Below are 14,952 nucleotides of genomic sequence, written 5' to 3'. Positions count from 1 at the left end.
ACTGGACAATGAAATGAGCCAATTACCAAGCACCCAGATAAAAATCAGGTTAACGTTATAATAAGGACCTAAGTGCATTGTGATATTTACCTTTAGGGTTATTCCTGCTGATACCTTCCCGTACTATGGCCTGGCCTTCCCACAGTGCAGCCCACAAGAGGTCGTAGGGGCCACAGCTGATCTGTATGACCTCGCTGGGAGTTTCTAATTCTGACCAGGATGAACCTTCAGGATTGTCATGACAAACATTCTCTCTGTACCAAACCTACAGGTACAACAACAGTATACACAGAATACATCTCCAATCATGGTTATTGTTTTACAGAATATTCAGGAACCGATTGACTAAACAACAGAATTATTGGGTGTATATATAAACTGTCAGTCAGTAACGTGTCAGCCGGAGAGGCAGCTTCCTGGCTCAGTCACCTTCCCTAATACAATGTGTTCCGAGTGATATTAGCTCCTACCTTCCCTTGTAGAGAAACAGTCCAGACTGACAGGCGTCCTATGGGTTCATCTGTGATTTCCCATCCTCCAACCGATATGTCATTAAACGGGTCCGGTAACTGATTCTTGTTAATGTGAGAGAGGATCTAAGACACATGAAAGCATCAGTCAGACACTTCATATTACAGGTAGAGTCTCCCATATCCGGAGATCACTTATCCGAAATATTCCAAAAACCGTGTTTTTTTAGAATATATTTTTTTTTACCCCTGACCCTTATTTTCAAACTTACTAAGTCCCTTGATGCCATCAGCGGTCTCAGGAGTGCATTGCACGGGTGCGCCGGTGACATCACCGGTGCACCTGCAAACTCGTACAATATACCTCTGGGACCGCAAAAGAAGATCATGAAGGCCGTCATGGGACCATATTGAAATGTTTGTGGTCCCAAGCATTTTGAATAAGGGATACTTAACCTGTATCAGCCATTGGCTGTGTGTAAAACATACAAAAGTATAAATAATGGGGCTGTGTATGTGGTATGTGTCCGGCTCTCAAGAAGCCTCACCACCAGCGCCTTGATTCTGTTGTACACTGCATATGGTTATACAACCAAGTATGAAGGGAGAAAAAGGGATCATCACCAAAAATCACCTCTAGAAATAATATATGTCATTACTGTGGTCTAGAGAAGGAAAGTCACAATACAAACTGTATCCCCGGATTTCTGTGTTGTATTAATTATTTTCTATTATTGAAACTTTTTGTTTAATGTATAATGTATCTCTGTCTCCAGCCAATCAGATCCTAACTGTCATGTTTGTTTGGCTGGAGCACCATTTATATAAAATGTAATGAATTCCATTATTCAGAACATGGTTTATCACTCATTGATAAATTAGGCCTCTGTCTATAATTTATCATCCAAGATCACACTCAGCCCAAACATAGCATGAATTAGCCCCTATTTGAACAGGGAAGATATTGTAACACAGTTGTGATCTGTGAGCAGGTGACCACTCCTGTTATCTGTGACATCATCAATGTAGACAGTGTGACACTGTGATGACAGTTAGCTCTCAGATTGGATGCGACAGTTGAGAAAGAAGCAGCAGTGACTTCCCCAGCTGGTTTTTCCAAATTGAAAGAGTCCTCATTGGATGAATTGCGTTATTAACGCGTGAAAGATCTTCATTTCGGCACACAGGAACACAATTTTACCAGCAGTGACCTGTTAAGCCACGCCGAATACATAACCGCAAACAGCGGTTTCTAAGTCCGTGTGCTACGGCACACGGCAATCGAAAGAGACTACTCCACAGCGGCTGTGTACGAAGCTGCAGACAGCCGGTACTCGTGAAGGTAATAAAAACCTGACATCAAATAGGGACAGAGGAGGGGGGAGTCTCCGCTGTCTATGCCAAACAGAAGTGGGGACAATTTCTGAGCTGTGAACACTATTTTACTTTCTGTTGGGCATCACTGATACTATTTTGCTTTTGTTTTAAGTTTATTTTGCTTTATTTTTTCAGTTGTTCTGACCATTTTATATTTCATTTATATATTAAATGATTATTTTTATTATACTTTCTATTTACAGTTTTCTTTCTCTTTTTTCTTTATCCTTTACTTTTCCTTTCTCTCTTTAAAATACTGATTTTAATTCCAACATATTGCTCTGACAGCCTTCAGCAATACAAACCATTGTTATTTCATTTATATACACATATAGCTCTTCTCTATTATGATTTATGTACAGGTAGCACTTTCTTATAGAAAGCCAGAGAAGCTGCTTCATATATTCAAGGGAGCACATGCTATTAGAAGTAGATTTACGCAAGTTTCTGAAAATGTAAAAAGGGTGATGTTGCCCATAGCAACCAATCAGATTGTGTCTATCATTTTCTAGGATGCAATAGAGAAATCATAGACAGAATCTGATTGGTTGCTATGAGAAACATCACTTCTTTTCATTTCAAGTTTTAGTAAATTTTCCCCTTATAGGGGGGTATTCAATCTTTCCCCTTATTTCTGGAAAACAGGGGATTTGACTATTCAATCCCAGACAATTTGCCAGGAAAAAAGGCCAGGATTTGCATTTTACCAAACCATGCGATGGCATGCGTTTTTGCACTGAAATGCATCCAAATGCATTGAAATGTGTAGCAAACATGTTAAATGCCCTCAAATGTCATTTTTCAGAGTGCACAACCCCACTATCAACGCAAACCAGAAACGTGGCGAGCGGCGGCAGTACGCGTCCTACGACCTTTTCATACCCCCACTATCCACGTCGGCGTGGAGTTGAGAATAGAAAGTGTGGCGAGCGCAGCGAGGCGACGCGGACACCTGTGAAGCCCGCGAGGGGACGCGGACACCTGTGAAGCCCGCGAGGGGACGCGGCTGAAAAATTATATTTGGGGGCATTTAACATGTTTGCTACACATTTCAATGCATTTGGATGCATTTCAGTGCAAAATCGCATGCGATCGCATCGCATGCGATGCGATTTTTAAGCATGCGATGGACATCGTGGGAGCCGTGATACTCCACAAGTACCATTTTTTTAAATTAAAGGTAATAAAAGGAAAAAACATTGAATGGATGGAATGCGAATTCCATCTATTCTTTACAGAAACAACTGCTAAGAAACAGATATTGAATACCCCCCATAGTGTTAAGATGTCTCACAGCTGTGTACAGCCACCCGATACCACCGCAAGCCACCCGGGGACCTTGCCTGTGGCAGGGACACATGTTTGTTGTGATGGATCACATGTGTCCCTGCTCCTCGCACAGCTCAACGTCCAGGGGTGCCCAGGTCGGGTGGTCGAATGGCCGGCAGGTCCGACCACCGACTCAGGTTCAATGCACACGGGACCTCACATAGGACCCAATTTGGGAAATTGACGACTCGTAATTGGCCCAAATCAGCTCAGTGTATGGGCGCACTAAGGGGCAGATTTATTAAGCTCGGTGAAGTTATAAAATTTCTGGTTTTTATCACCGGCCAATCAGCTCCTAACTTTGAAATTACCGGCTTGGTTTGAAAATTACAGGTAGAAGCTGATTGGCCGGTGATAAAAACCAGACACTTTATCACTTCACCGAGCTTAATAAATCTACCCCTAAGTGTTTAATTGAATGTGCCACCTTTCTGTTTTACACAAAATTGGTACATACTATTTAGAAAATAGCTACATTATATTCTTTATTTTCTATTCCTAGACAGCTACATATATAGAATAGTTTAGAGTACACCATAGTTTTAAGTACTTTATAAAACATATCTCATTTCCACAATTGAATAGCACACATATATTTAGCTTTTAACGTTTAAGAATAAAATCAGATTATTAAATTGATTCTTATTTTTTTGAGTAGCACATATATCATTTATACTAGAGAGAGATCTAAACAATATTAGCCTTTGTACATTTATTATAGTGGAAATAGTGCTTTTTTTATTTTACACATTTCTTATTTCTTGCAGTAGTACGTGAGCAGGACCCATGGCCAACAGGTAAGCAGGGAGTGCTGGGCAGTGAGACCCATTATATACTGTGTAGGGAGAGACAGGACATGATAGGGGAAGGGAAGAAAAATGTCTCATAATCATCATTTTATATTATTATTACAAATAAGGTACCGACATGTACATTTACAGATAATCACTATATAATGCGGCCTCCGCTGAGATTATTATACAGTATAGTGATCACTCTAGGCTGTTTTAGCAGAGCACCGCACCCTGCATGATTTTTACGTGCCAAACACAACAGTGCCCTGCTAAAAAACAGCCGTGCCCGCGCCGCAGCTTGAATAGATACGTGAGCATGTGCACAGCATCTACTCACTCTGACCAGGGAGCTTGGGGAAGCCCAGCACCTCCATAGCTGCCAAGCACGCCCCAAACAGTGACATTGGCCCGCCCACATTAGTGACACCACAAGCTGTCCTCTTTCCCACTCCAGCCTGCCCTGATCCATGAGGGATTACTACAGTATTTTCTGCCAATAGGTCAGTTGTACTAATTGACTTAAATAAAATATGATACATATGGGCGGCATCAGAGTTAGGTGATTAGCCTAGACAGGTTCAGACTATACTTGCGCCTACCCTCCAAAAAGCTGTAATAGGATCTGATTATTGGGGTATCCCCTGTATGGTACAGACATGACTATAACTGAGGTGCATTGCAACAGCTACAGGACAATAACATGTACATAAATGGAGGTACAATTTTGGTAACATAAATCCTTCTCTCATCAAGGTCAATTCCAGGTCCTTCCACCTGTCAGCTCCCTCTAAAGAAGAGGAAGATATGGGCTGGTGAAGATAAGGGAGAAGACCGGTAAGTGGACTATTTTATCTTTTTACAGATATAAAATAATAGAACATACACAATATATAGTCAAGGGGGGTGAGGGGTAATAATGATCCCTGCTCCCGGAAGTCTCTTGTATGGTCTTCTCCCAGACAGGAGACTACGTAAGTAGGTAAGTATGGTACAGACATGACTATAACTAAGGTGCAGTGCAACAGCTACAGGGCAATAACATGTACATAAATGGAGGTAACATAAATCCTTCTCTCATCAAGGTCAATTCCAGGTCCTTCCACCTGTCAGCTCCCTCCAAAGAAGAGGAAGATATGGGCTGGTGAAGATAAGGGAGAAGACCAGTAAGTGGACTATTTTATCTTATTAATATATATGAACCATATGATCCGAAATAATGAACCAGATCAGCCGTGTGTGGCCGATACTGCCCGTACACACTAAACGGTGACGTCATCGGGACCCGCTGAACATGCAAGTCGGTTGGTTATATTGCCAAATTGACCTGCTTGTTCAGTAATTATCACGCATCGGTAACGATTGCTCGGGCACACATTAACTATATTGAGTGTTCACACTAGACGATATTGTGAACAATATCGCTTAATGTGTATGGAGCGTTACATTGGCCCAGACTGGAAAAACCATTTAATGATGAGTGAATTGCGCGAATCCATAAGCAATTCTCTATCACATTTACACAGGGCGGGTTTTCCTTCTGTCTGCGGCTATCTTCTCGCAGTTCTCTGCAACATTGTAGATTAGCGTTCAGGTCTGAATCAGACCCAATGTCCTTCTCCATTAGACATGCATTGGCCTCCTTCCGCAGCGCTCTAACAGCTGCCTGAAGTGACAAAGTTGTCACCCAAGTTAGGGTGGATGATAGAAACATTGGGCAAATATCTGTTTCTGCATAGATGTTACCTAATATTCCCATTGTGCAGATACAGTAACACATAACAGGTGTATTGGGATATGTCCTCCTGTTGTATCTACTGAACTGATGTCTCTTTCTCCTCCCCCTCCCTGCATATGGAGAAGACATGGCCAGATGGCCAACAAGGTGGAGGCCCCCTTCCTGCTGCCGGAAGAGCGTGCAGCGTTCTATGAGCTCCTGAGTAAGTCATACTTCTCTTATCACTGTATCTGATGTACATGTATTGCCACATCCTATCTCAGATTGGAGTTATAGGGACAACACCAGGAAGTAATAATGTTCTAGAGAGCTGCACATGTGCATATTGTGGGGAGAATAAATGACACTAGAACAGGGGCACGCTATAAGCGGCCCTCCAGCTGTTGATAAACTACACATCCCATCATGCCTTGCATCAGATTCAGCATGGCCAAATAGCAAAATGAAGGCAAGGCATGCTGGTATGTGTAGTTCATCAACAGCTGGAGGGTCACTTATAGCCCACCCCTGCACTAGAATATAGATGCTATTGCAGGTCAGTAGTGAGGGTTCTGATCTAATATAAATGTGATGATTGAATATCCCAGCTTATTTATTCTTCTCTCTTTAGAGGACAAATACATAGAGCAGTTTCTTCTGCGGGACACTGGCTTCAGGGTATCTGACCAGTACCTCCTTGCCATGGTACTTGTGTACTTCAAACGGGCAGGCCTGAAGACAGAGGAGTATGGGAGGAATTTCTTTGCCGCCTTGTAAGTATCTCATCAATTACCTTAATTACAGAACTTTTACTCTGTTCCAGAATTTACTAATACATTTGATCCACTAATTGTCAGCCCATCAAACTGGGTGATTTATAACCTTCTCTCAAGGTGCGTACACACGGGCAAATATCGGTCAGCGACCATATTGCCAGCAATTGGAGTGTGCACCGACGATAAATCCCGTTTTCTGCCCCCTAATGGTCGCTGGTCGGAGGAGCATGCTCCTCAGGCCAGCGACTTCCCCTGCCTCTTCTCCCGGCAGTGTGTCATTTTCATCAGCGACCATCTCTGGTCCCTGATGCAAATGGGAGACTGAGCAATATATTGCCAGCGATCATATTGCTCCGTGTGTACACAGCATCACAATCACACCTTTCCCATAGTGCTAGCACCCTTTTACTTACATATATGTACCCCAGTACACAAAGGGGGTTCTTCTAGTCCACTCGGAAAGGCACAATCACTCTCTTATGGACAAAACCATGTGCACTGCAGGTGGGGCTGATGTAACATGTGCAGAGAGAGTTAGATTAACCATCGTTAATACCAGATTAATACATTACCAAATCACCAGGAAGAACAAAGTTCAAACAAAGTCAAATTTATGTAACGACTGGCCTAGCAGTGATCACAGCTGATCCAGAAGTCCATATTATGCATCTACATTACTCCTCCATCCACTCACATGCAAACTGGCTTAACCCAACCTCTGCTCCTATCACCTTGTGTCTCTTCTGATATATGTTCTAGTTACTGTCTGTTATTATTATATGTACAATGTTTGTCTCTTGCTAACTGTCCATGTGTTGTTCCAGGTTCTTAGCAAACCAGATGGAGGAGGACGTCAAGTTCTGTAGAGTGATCTACCCCTGGGCCCTTGGCAAGTCATGGCAGAAGAAGAAGAAGTACCTGCACCAGAGAAGGGACGACCTGCTGCGGAGGATGGGCTTCATGGCCAGGGTGGATTGGGCCACCTGTAACTTGGTTAGTAATAATGACAGACTTATTTTGCACCTGGCAGTTAATATGGACTATACAGCCCTGGGTATAGTACTGTATAATGGAGGGAATGGAGACTTAATGCGTGCTCAGTTCTGCAGCTCACATTCTATGACTTGGGTTTCAGTTAGCAATCCAAAGGTAAACTTTTCTTTACATGAGGTGAAATGTGTGTATTATGTGAGTCTGACAGGTGAGATATGGTAATCCATAGACAGTGTATATTATACCGTTCCCACATAAAGGTAACAGAGTTCTGATAAAAGTGAATGTATGAGAAAGAAATGGGCTGTGTTACTCAGGTCATGGCGGAAGACCCTAATCACTGGGCCTGGAGGAGAAATCGGCCAAGTCATCACAGTGAGGCTGTACGCTGGTACAAAAGGGGCCGTCATGAGACCCAGATAAGAGGCCCAGAGAACTCCCCTCTTTGCTGCATCCACTGCACTAATGATGCGAGTGAAGCATTAGCCAAGGAGGGCCGGTAGACGAGCCAGATCATTCTAGAACGTTGTCCAGTAAACGTCTCTGGTGAGTAGAAGGGTGAACTGTACAAAAAATATTACATTTCCTAGTCCAAGTTGCCATATTAAATATTATTCACACAGGACAATTATTAATTACTCTATAATATAATAAAACTGTGTAAGGGCATAATTCAGTAGCAGTTGTAATTTTGCAAGAAATCACAAAACTATAACAGCTGTCTCCAACATGCGGGGGCTGCCCAGCACAGGACAAGACCGCCCCACATGCAGGGTCCCTCCCCGTGATGGAATTGAAAAATCATGCAATCGCTTACATGATTGAAGTAGCCCCCTGCCTGCGCAGCCTAGCTGTGATGTTTTGTGTCAGGGCGGCTGCATGTCACGTCACGCACCCGCCGCAGCCCACCTCGCAAACAATCCTCCGTTGTCCAATGCCCTGTCACCACCCCCGCAGGCACTTACACTGTGGTCGCATTTTCTGAATGCATGCATGCATGGATGCGCAGAATAGCGAAAATCAGCGAAAGATACTGTCCGAGTACAGGGTATCTGCAATGCAGGTATGACCACCTCTGTCACACAAATTCCAGGTGCTGTATATATTGTAACATGGGGCTTGCCTGGTTTAATATGAGTCAGCACTCAGACATTTCCTGGTTTTATAATAGAAGATAAAGTAAAAGGATCTGTGTTATAATACACTAGCATCCTAATACTAGTTGTGAGATATACTGTTACTCAGCTGGTATGCGGCTGTATGACATATCGGCACTTCTTTATCACAAATCCAGTGCTTTTAACTTTTCAAAGGCAGCCCTTGTCTGTAAGCAGGAAGCAGGGCGCAGGGGAAGTGACCAACCTGCTGCATTTACAATGTTGAATGCTGCTGGCCCCTCTCATCCCAGCATTGGTGCCGCTGCTGTCCTTTCTCCTTCACTGAACCCCCCCCCCCGGCACCCATGTGGGGTGACCCAGATCCCCTCCCTCTTACGGCTCCCAGAGCCCGATCCCTGCCAGGAGCGTACATCGGGCTGCCTGGCTCTCCTCCCTGGGTTGCCAGAAGCTGCAGCTCCCACTTCAAGAGGGATGCTGCTGCTGCCTCATCGTCCCTCACCAAATGAGAGGCGCCATGTCCCTCTGCCTTTGCAGTCACTCTCTCTGACCCTGCTGTCACTTTATATGTCCAGATCACAGCCTTCTCCACACCACCACTGCAGCTGACTACAGCCTCCTCCACAACGCTGCTGCCTCCTTTGAAGCGCTGCCTTTGACCACAGCCTCCTTTGAAACGCTGCCTCTGGCCACAGCTTCTTCCTCCACATCGGCGCAGCCGAACCCAGCCTCCTCCACACAAACGCCCCAGATCACAGCCTAAGGTAAGGTAATTTTACCATGCTGCCTTTCTCTCTCCCACCTGTATGTCCCTATCATCACTCGCTCTGTCCCCGTTGTCCCCTTTTTCTGTCCCTGCTTTTCTTTTACCTGTGCCTCTGCCCTTGATGTCACTCTACCTGCCCCTGCTGTCACTCTCTCTGTCTGTATCACAGATACCTCTGCACCGCCACTGCAGCTGTCCACAGCCTCCTCTGTACCACCAATGCAGCTGTCCAAAGGCTCCTCTGCACCACCACTGCAGCTGTCCACAGCCTTCTCCTCCACCGAACCCAGCCATCTCCGCTTCCGATCTGAGCCTAAGGTAATAAAACCCAACTGCCTTTCTATCTCCAACTTATAGGTCTCTGTCATCACTCTTTTTTGTCACTCTTTCTGTCCCAGTCATCCCTTTTTCTGTCCTGCTGTCCTTCTTGCTGTCCCTCTCCCTGTACCTATGTCCCTGATGTCCCTCTCTCTGTCCCTGCTGTCACTCTCCCTTTTCCTATCCCTGGTGTCCTGTCACTATGTCCCTTTTGTCCATCTCCCTGTCACTATGTCTCTGCTTTCCCTCTTTGTCCCTCTCTCAGTTCCTCTTGTCCCTATTTAACTCTGCTGTCCCGGTGTCTCTGCTGTCCTACGCTCTCAATCTCCCTATATCCCTGCTGTCACTCTCCCATTCTCTGTTCCTGCTGTCCTGTTGCTATGTCCCTGCTGTCCCTCTCCCTGTAACTATGTCCCTGTCCCTCTTGTCACTCTCCCTGTTGCTATCCCTGCTGTCCTGTCACTATTTCCCTTCTGTCCATCTCCCTGTCACTATGTCTCTGTTCTCCCTCTTTGTCCCTCTCTCAATTACTCTTGTCCCTCTTTGTCTCTCCTGTCCCGTTGTCTCTGCTGTATTTCACTCTACCCTCTCTGTCCGTCTCCCTATATCCCTGCTGTCACTCTCCCTCTCTCTGTCCCTGCTGTCTTGTAGCTATGTCCCTGCTTTTAACTTCCCTGTAACTATGTCCCTGTCCCTCTTGTCACTCTCCCTGCTGTCCTGTCACTATGTCCATTTTGTCCATCTCCCTGTCACTATGTGATCCCTCTTGTCCCTCTCGGTGACATACACAGAACTTTTGGATCATATTGCTGTGTTCTACATAAAGGGGTGTATTCAATCTCATTTCCCAAAAAACATATCGGCAAATTCAACAATACTTATTCAAGCTCCAATTGTCATAAAAATTTAGACAGTCGGAATACTCGCCAATCCACGTGTATTTTGTCAAAAACGGCAGCAGATGCAGCAATGTTGCGCCCGTTTTCAACAATGCAAATTTGACTTTTTACCATGTCAAATCTGCATGAAAGGAAGACAGCCAAAACGGCCGAGATTGAATAGGTGTGCGCAGATATTTCCCACTTCACCTTAATGCTATACAGATGAGGTTGTTCTCCCCCTTTCCACCAGTGCGCCATATCTGTATAGCTCGCGAGCGCCAGTGGATGGGGATGCACGAGTGCAGGACGCCGTCCGCCAGAATGGAGAGCGGCTCCATCAGTACAGTTTTACTAACACCAGAAACTACTTATGTATGTGTTGGGTTCTACTATAAGGAAACCTACATGGCCACAGGGATGTCTATTAGATCTTTATAAAGCCTCTGCCCTTCAATGCTCAGGTGTGACCGTTAATTAACCTTTTTATATTGTGGAAGATCAATTTGAACAAGTAATGTTCTGTACAATTATGTGGCACACGTTTGCAGTTTGGTAATTACTGTACCCAGTCTCTGTAATGACCTCTGGTTTATTTGTTTTATATCTGTTGCAGTTTAATAAACACCTGCTGACCTATGAGAAGGAAGGATGGTAAAGGAGACTGACACTTGAATCAAATAGCCTGCAGCGTTAAAGAGGAAGCAGACCGGTGCTGAGTGTCTAAAGTATGGCAGCATGTGGTCTACTGCTAGATGACAGGTGGCACAGAAGGTGCCTGCACTGCTCTAGAGCCCCTGCCTGGCATCACTGCTGAATACCCATACAAAAACACAGCAGACAGGAAATGCTTTGCCACTTGGGAGACTTTGTGCTACTACCACATTGGACTCATTACAGTCTACAGGGCCTTGACAAAAAATATGTTTTCACTAAAAAGGAGATGTGGCCTTGTTCTTGCTCCTACATGCCTGGAAGGCGGACACATGTGCTACCATTGATAGGCGGAACAAGATAGACCAGCATATCCACTCAGCAGACCTATATAAATAAATGTCTTTTGGTCTGTTAAACATTTGATCTAAGATTATTTCTTTGACTAAGGGCCTAGCGAGGCGCCATGAGACACCACTCATTGTACTGCAGAGGGATGATAGGCACAGTGAGACACCACTCAGTGTACTACAGAGGGATGCTAATGTGCAGTGAGACATCACTCAGGGTACTACAGAGGGATGCTAGCCGCAGTGAGACACAACTCAGTGTACTACATGGGGATGCTAAGCGCAGTGAGACACCACTCAGGGTACTACAGGGGGATGCTAGGTGCAGTGAGACACCACTCAGTGTATTACAGGGGGATGCTAGGTGCAGTGAGACACCACTCAGTGTACTACAGAGGGATGATAGGCACAGTGAGACACCACTCAGTGTACTACAGGGGGATGCTAGGCGAAGTGAGACACCACTCAGTGTACTACAGAGGAATGCTTGCCGCAGTGAGACACCACTCAGGGTACTACAGAGGGATGCTTGGCGCAGTGAGATACGACTCATGGTACTACAGAGGGATGCTATGCCAAGAGAGCCACCACTCAGTGTACTACCGATCCCTCTGTAGTACACTGAGTGGTGGCTCTCTTTGCCTAGCTTGGCACACTGAGACACCACTCAGTGTACTACAGAGGGATGCTAGGCACAGTGAGACACTACTCAGTGTACTACAGAGGGATGCTAGGTGCAGTGAGACACCACTCAGTGTACTACAGAAGGATGCTAGGTGCAGTGAGATACCACTCATGGTACTACAGAGGAATGCTAGCCGCAGTGAGACACCACTCAGTGTACTACAGAGGGATGCTATGAGCAGAGAGACACCACTAAGTGTACTACATAGGGATGCTTGGCACAGTGAGACACCACTCAGTGTACTACAGAGGGATGCTTGGCGCAGTGAGATACCACTCATGGTACTACAGAGGGATGCTAGGTGCAGTGAGACATTACTCAGGGTACTACAAAGGGGTGCTTGGCGCAGTGAGACACCACTCAGGGTACTACAGAGGGATGCTTGGCGCAGTGAGACACCACTCAGGGTACTACAGAGGAATGCTAGGCGCAGTGAGATACCACTCATGGTACTACAGAGGGATGCTAGGCAGAGAGAGCCACCACTCAGTGTACTACCGATCCCTCTGTACTACACTGAGTGGTGGCTCTCTTTGCCTAGATTGGCACTCTGAGACACCACTCAGTGTACTACAAAGGGATGCTAGGCGCAGTGAGACACCACTCAGTGTACTACAGAGGGATGCTAGGTGCAGTGAGATACCACTCATGGTACTACAGATGAATGCTAGGCGCAGTGAGACACCACTCAGTGTACTACAGAGGGATGCTTGGCGCAGTGAGACACCACTCAGTGTACTACAGAGGGATGCTAGGCGCTGTGAGACACCACTCAGTGTACTACAGAGGGATGCTAGCCACAGTGAGAAAACACTCAGTGTACTACAGAGGGATGCTAGGCGCTGTGAGACACCACTCAGTGTACTACAGAGGGATGCTAGCCGCAGTGAGACACCACTCAGTGTACTACAGAGGGATGCTAGCCGCAGTGAGACACCACTCAGTGTACTACAGAGGGATGCTAGCCGCAGTGAGACACCACTCAGTGTACTACAGAGGGATGCTAGGCGCAGTGAGACACCACTCAGTGTACTACAGAGGGATGCTAGGCGCAGTGAGACACCACTCAGTGTACTACAGAGGGATGCTAGGCGCTGTGAGGCACCCTCAGTGTACTACAGAGGGATGCTAGACTGTGACTGTATCCACACAGGAATCAGTCACGCTGAGAAGGGCTGTTTGGTGAGACTGAAGCCACAAAGTATAGGGACATATCTGTACCTTAATAACAAGCATACATAAGTATATTGTGACAAATTAACACCTCACACTGTTCGTAAAAGACACTTACATCTGCCCAGATGTTCCTAGACTTGTATCGCCTGTATCGGATCCACCTCCTGCGACGCACACACGAATTCCACTTCTTATCCTTTGTGTATGTTGCTGGAAAATCTATTGCGTATGTCCAGCCCTGCAAATGAGATTCCATAAGCAAATATTGCAGCAAGTAACTGCTCATTCCATCTCCATAACATCTCTAAGATCAGGCCTTTTCTCACACTGATGCCAAATAATGATTTGTCCAATCACTCAGCATCTCCTGCTTTGGCAATTGTTACCTCCTCTTCTCTGGTTCTCCCTACTCACCTTTCCCTGCTTCCACCCATCATGAACTCTGCAGCCCATCTCACTTCTACCTGCTCTGTGCCAGCTTACATCCTCTGCAATTACCTCACTGGCTGCTTATCCCCCTCTGAATCCAGTTCAACTTGCTGATCCTCACTCTTACTCAATCTCTCTGCCCCCACCTACATCCTCATCATAATTTCTGTTCACTCTCCCTCCGTTCTTCCTCCAGTTATAACCTCCCCTCCATCCAGGATATATCTTACATTCACCGCTAAAGCCCCGTACACACGGGACGATTCTAGCAAGAATCACCAGGGAGGATATGGTCTCGGAGTTATGCTGTGGTGGATGAGGAATTTTAAAAAAATTCCAAAAAGTAAAAAAAAATTGGGAAAAAAAATCATGTCGGCCTTTTCCCCCTGTCAACCTATTGCATGTCGACCTTTTGTTATCGACCTCTTCACCGTGTATCTAGACACTGTAGATCTATGAGTCGGATACCTAATATCAATCATCTCTTGCTGTGAGTAGCAGGGCTGCAGCACGCTGACCAGCGTTAGAGTAGCAGTGGTATAACTGGCGCTGTAATTGGTGGGTCATATACTACATAATGCACAATAATCCCAGTGTCTCACCTGCTGCCACTTATAATGTCCCAAATTGCCCCGTAAGAAGTCTTTCCTGCATCATGGAATAGGAGAGATGGAACTGAAGGGGCAATATAGGTAGTTTCTGCTGAGCAATGTTCATCATTTCTTGGTTAGATGCTGTAGGTGCCTTGAAATCTCCCCTTTGGTCTCATAGACTGTTCCTTGGCAGGACATGGAAGATCCCTATTGCAGACAACTTCTTGTATATTGTATTATGATATACCAGCAGATGAGCAGCTTTGAGGACGACTTTGCATAGCGCTGCACTATGCAAAGCGGTCCCCTCTCCCTGATGATGGCGCCGGGCAGAAGGAAAGCCGCTCAGTGTGTATGCACTAAGCGGCTTTCCCCCCAGCGAAGAACACGATCATCGCTGTCCATACACGCTGGGCATAGTTGTCCAGTGTGTATGGACCTTTAGACATTCCAGGCTTGCAATACAAAACTATTTATACAGTGCTCGTAAATGGTGCAACTTGCAGCCCAAAGTGTATCTCCAAGGTGGCACCCA

General features: G+C 45.6%; 1 protein-coding gene and 1 long non-coding RNA gene across 3 annotated transcripts in view; one reads left to right on the top strand and one right to left on the bottom strand.

Annotated features, from left to right (window-relative positions):
• The window catches only part of LOC146020216 (tectonin beta-propeller repeat-containing protein 1-like), a 75,566-nt gene that overhangs the window by 33,879 nt on the left and 26,735 nt on the right, over nt 1-14,952 (bottom strand). For both annotated transcript variants that reach the window (XM_083153176.1, XM_083153177.1), the window contains exons 4-6: nt 13,511-13,633; nt 471-596; nt 91-265 (exon numbers count right to left, since the gene is read on the bottom strand). In XM_083153176.1, the coding sequence (XP_083009302.1) occupies nt 91-265; nt 471-596; nt 13,511-13,633 (424 nt within the window). The remainder of the gene's footprint in view (nt 1-90; nt 266-470; nt 597-13,510; nt 13,634-14,952) is intronic.
• LOC146020221 (uncharacterized) lies at nt 7,862-11,603 on the top strand. The gene is made up of 4 exons (XR_014450744.1): nt 7,862-7,999; nt 9,144-9,332; nt 9,504-9,652; nt 11,147-11,603. It is a non-coding gene; the product is annotated as an uncharacterized LOC146020221 (long non-coding RNA).

The sequence above is a fragment of the Crinia signifera genome, chromosome 7 (assembly GCF_055691185.1).
Source record: "Crinia signifera chromosome 7, ASM5569118v1, whole genome shotgun sequence".
Lineage (NCBI taxonomy): Eukaryota > Metazoa > Chordata > Amphibia > Anura > Myobatrachidae > Crinia > Crinia signifera.
The sequence above is the reverse complement of the archived record's forward strand: the minus strand, read 5'-3'. Positions and strand labels throughout refer to the sequence as shown.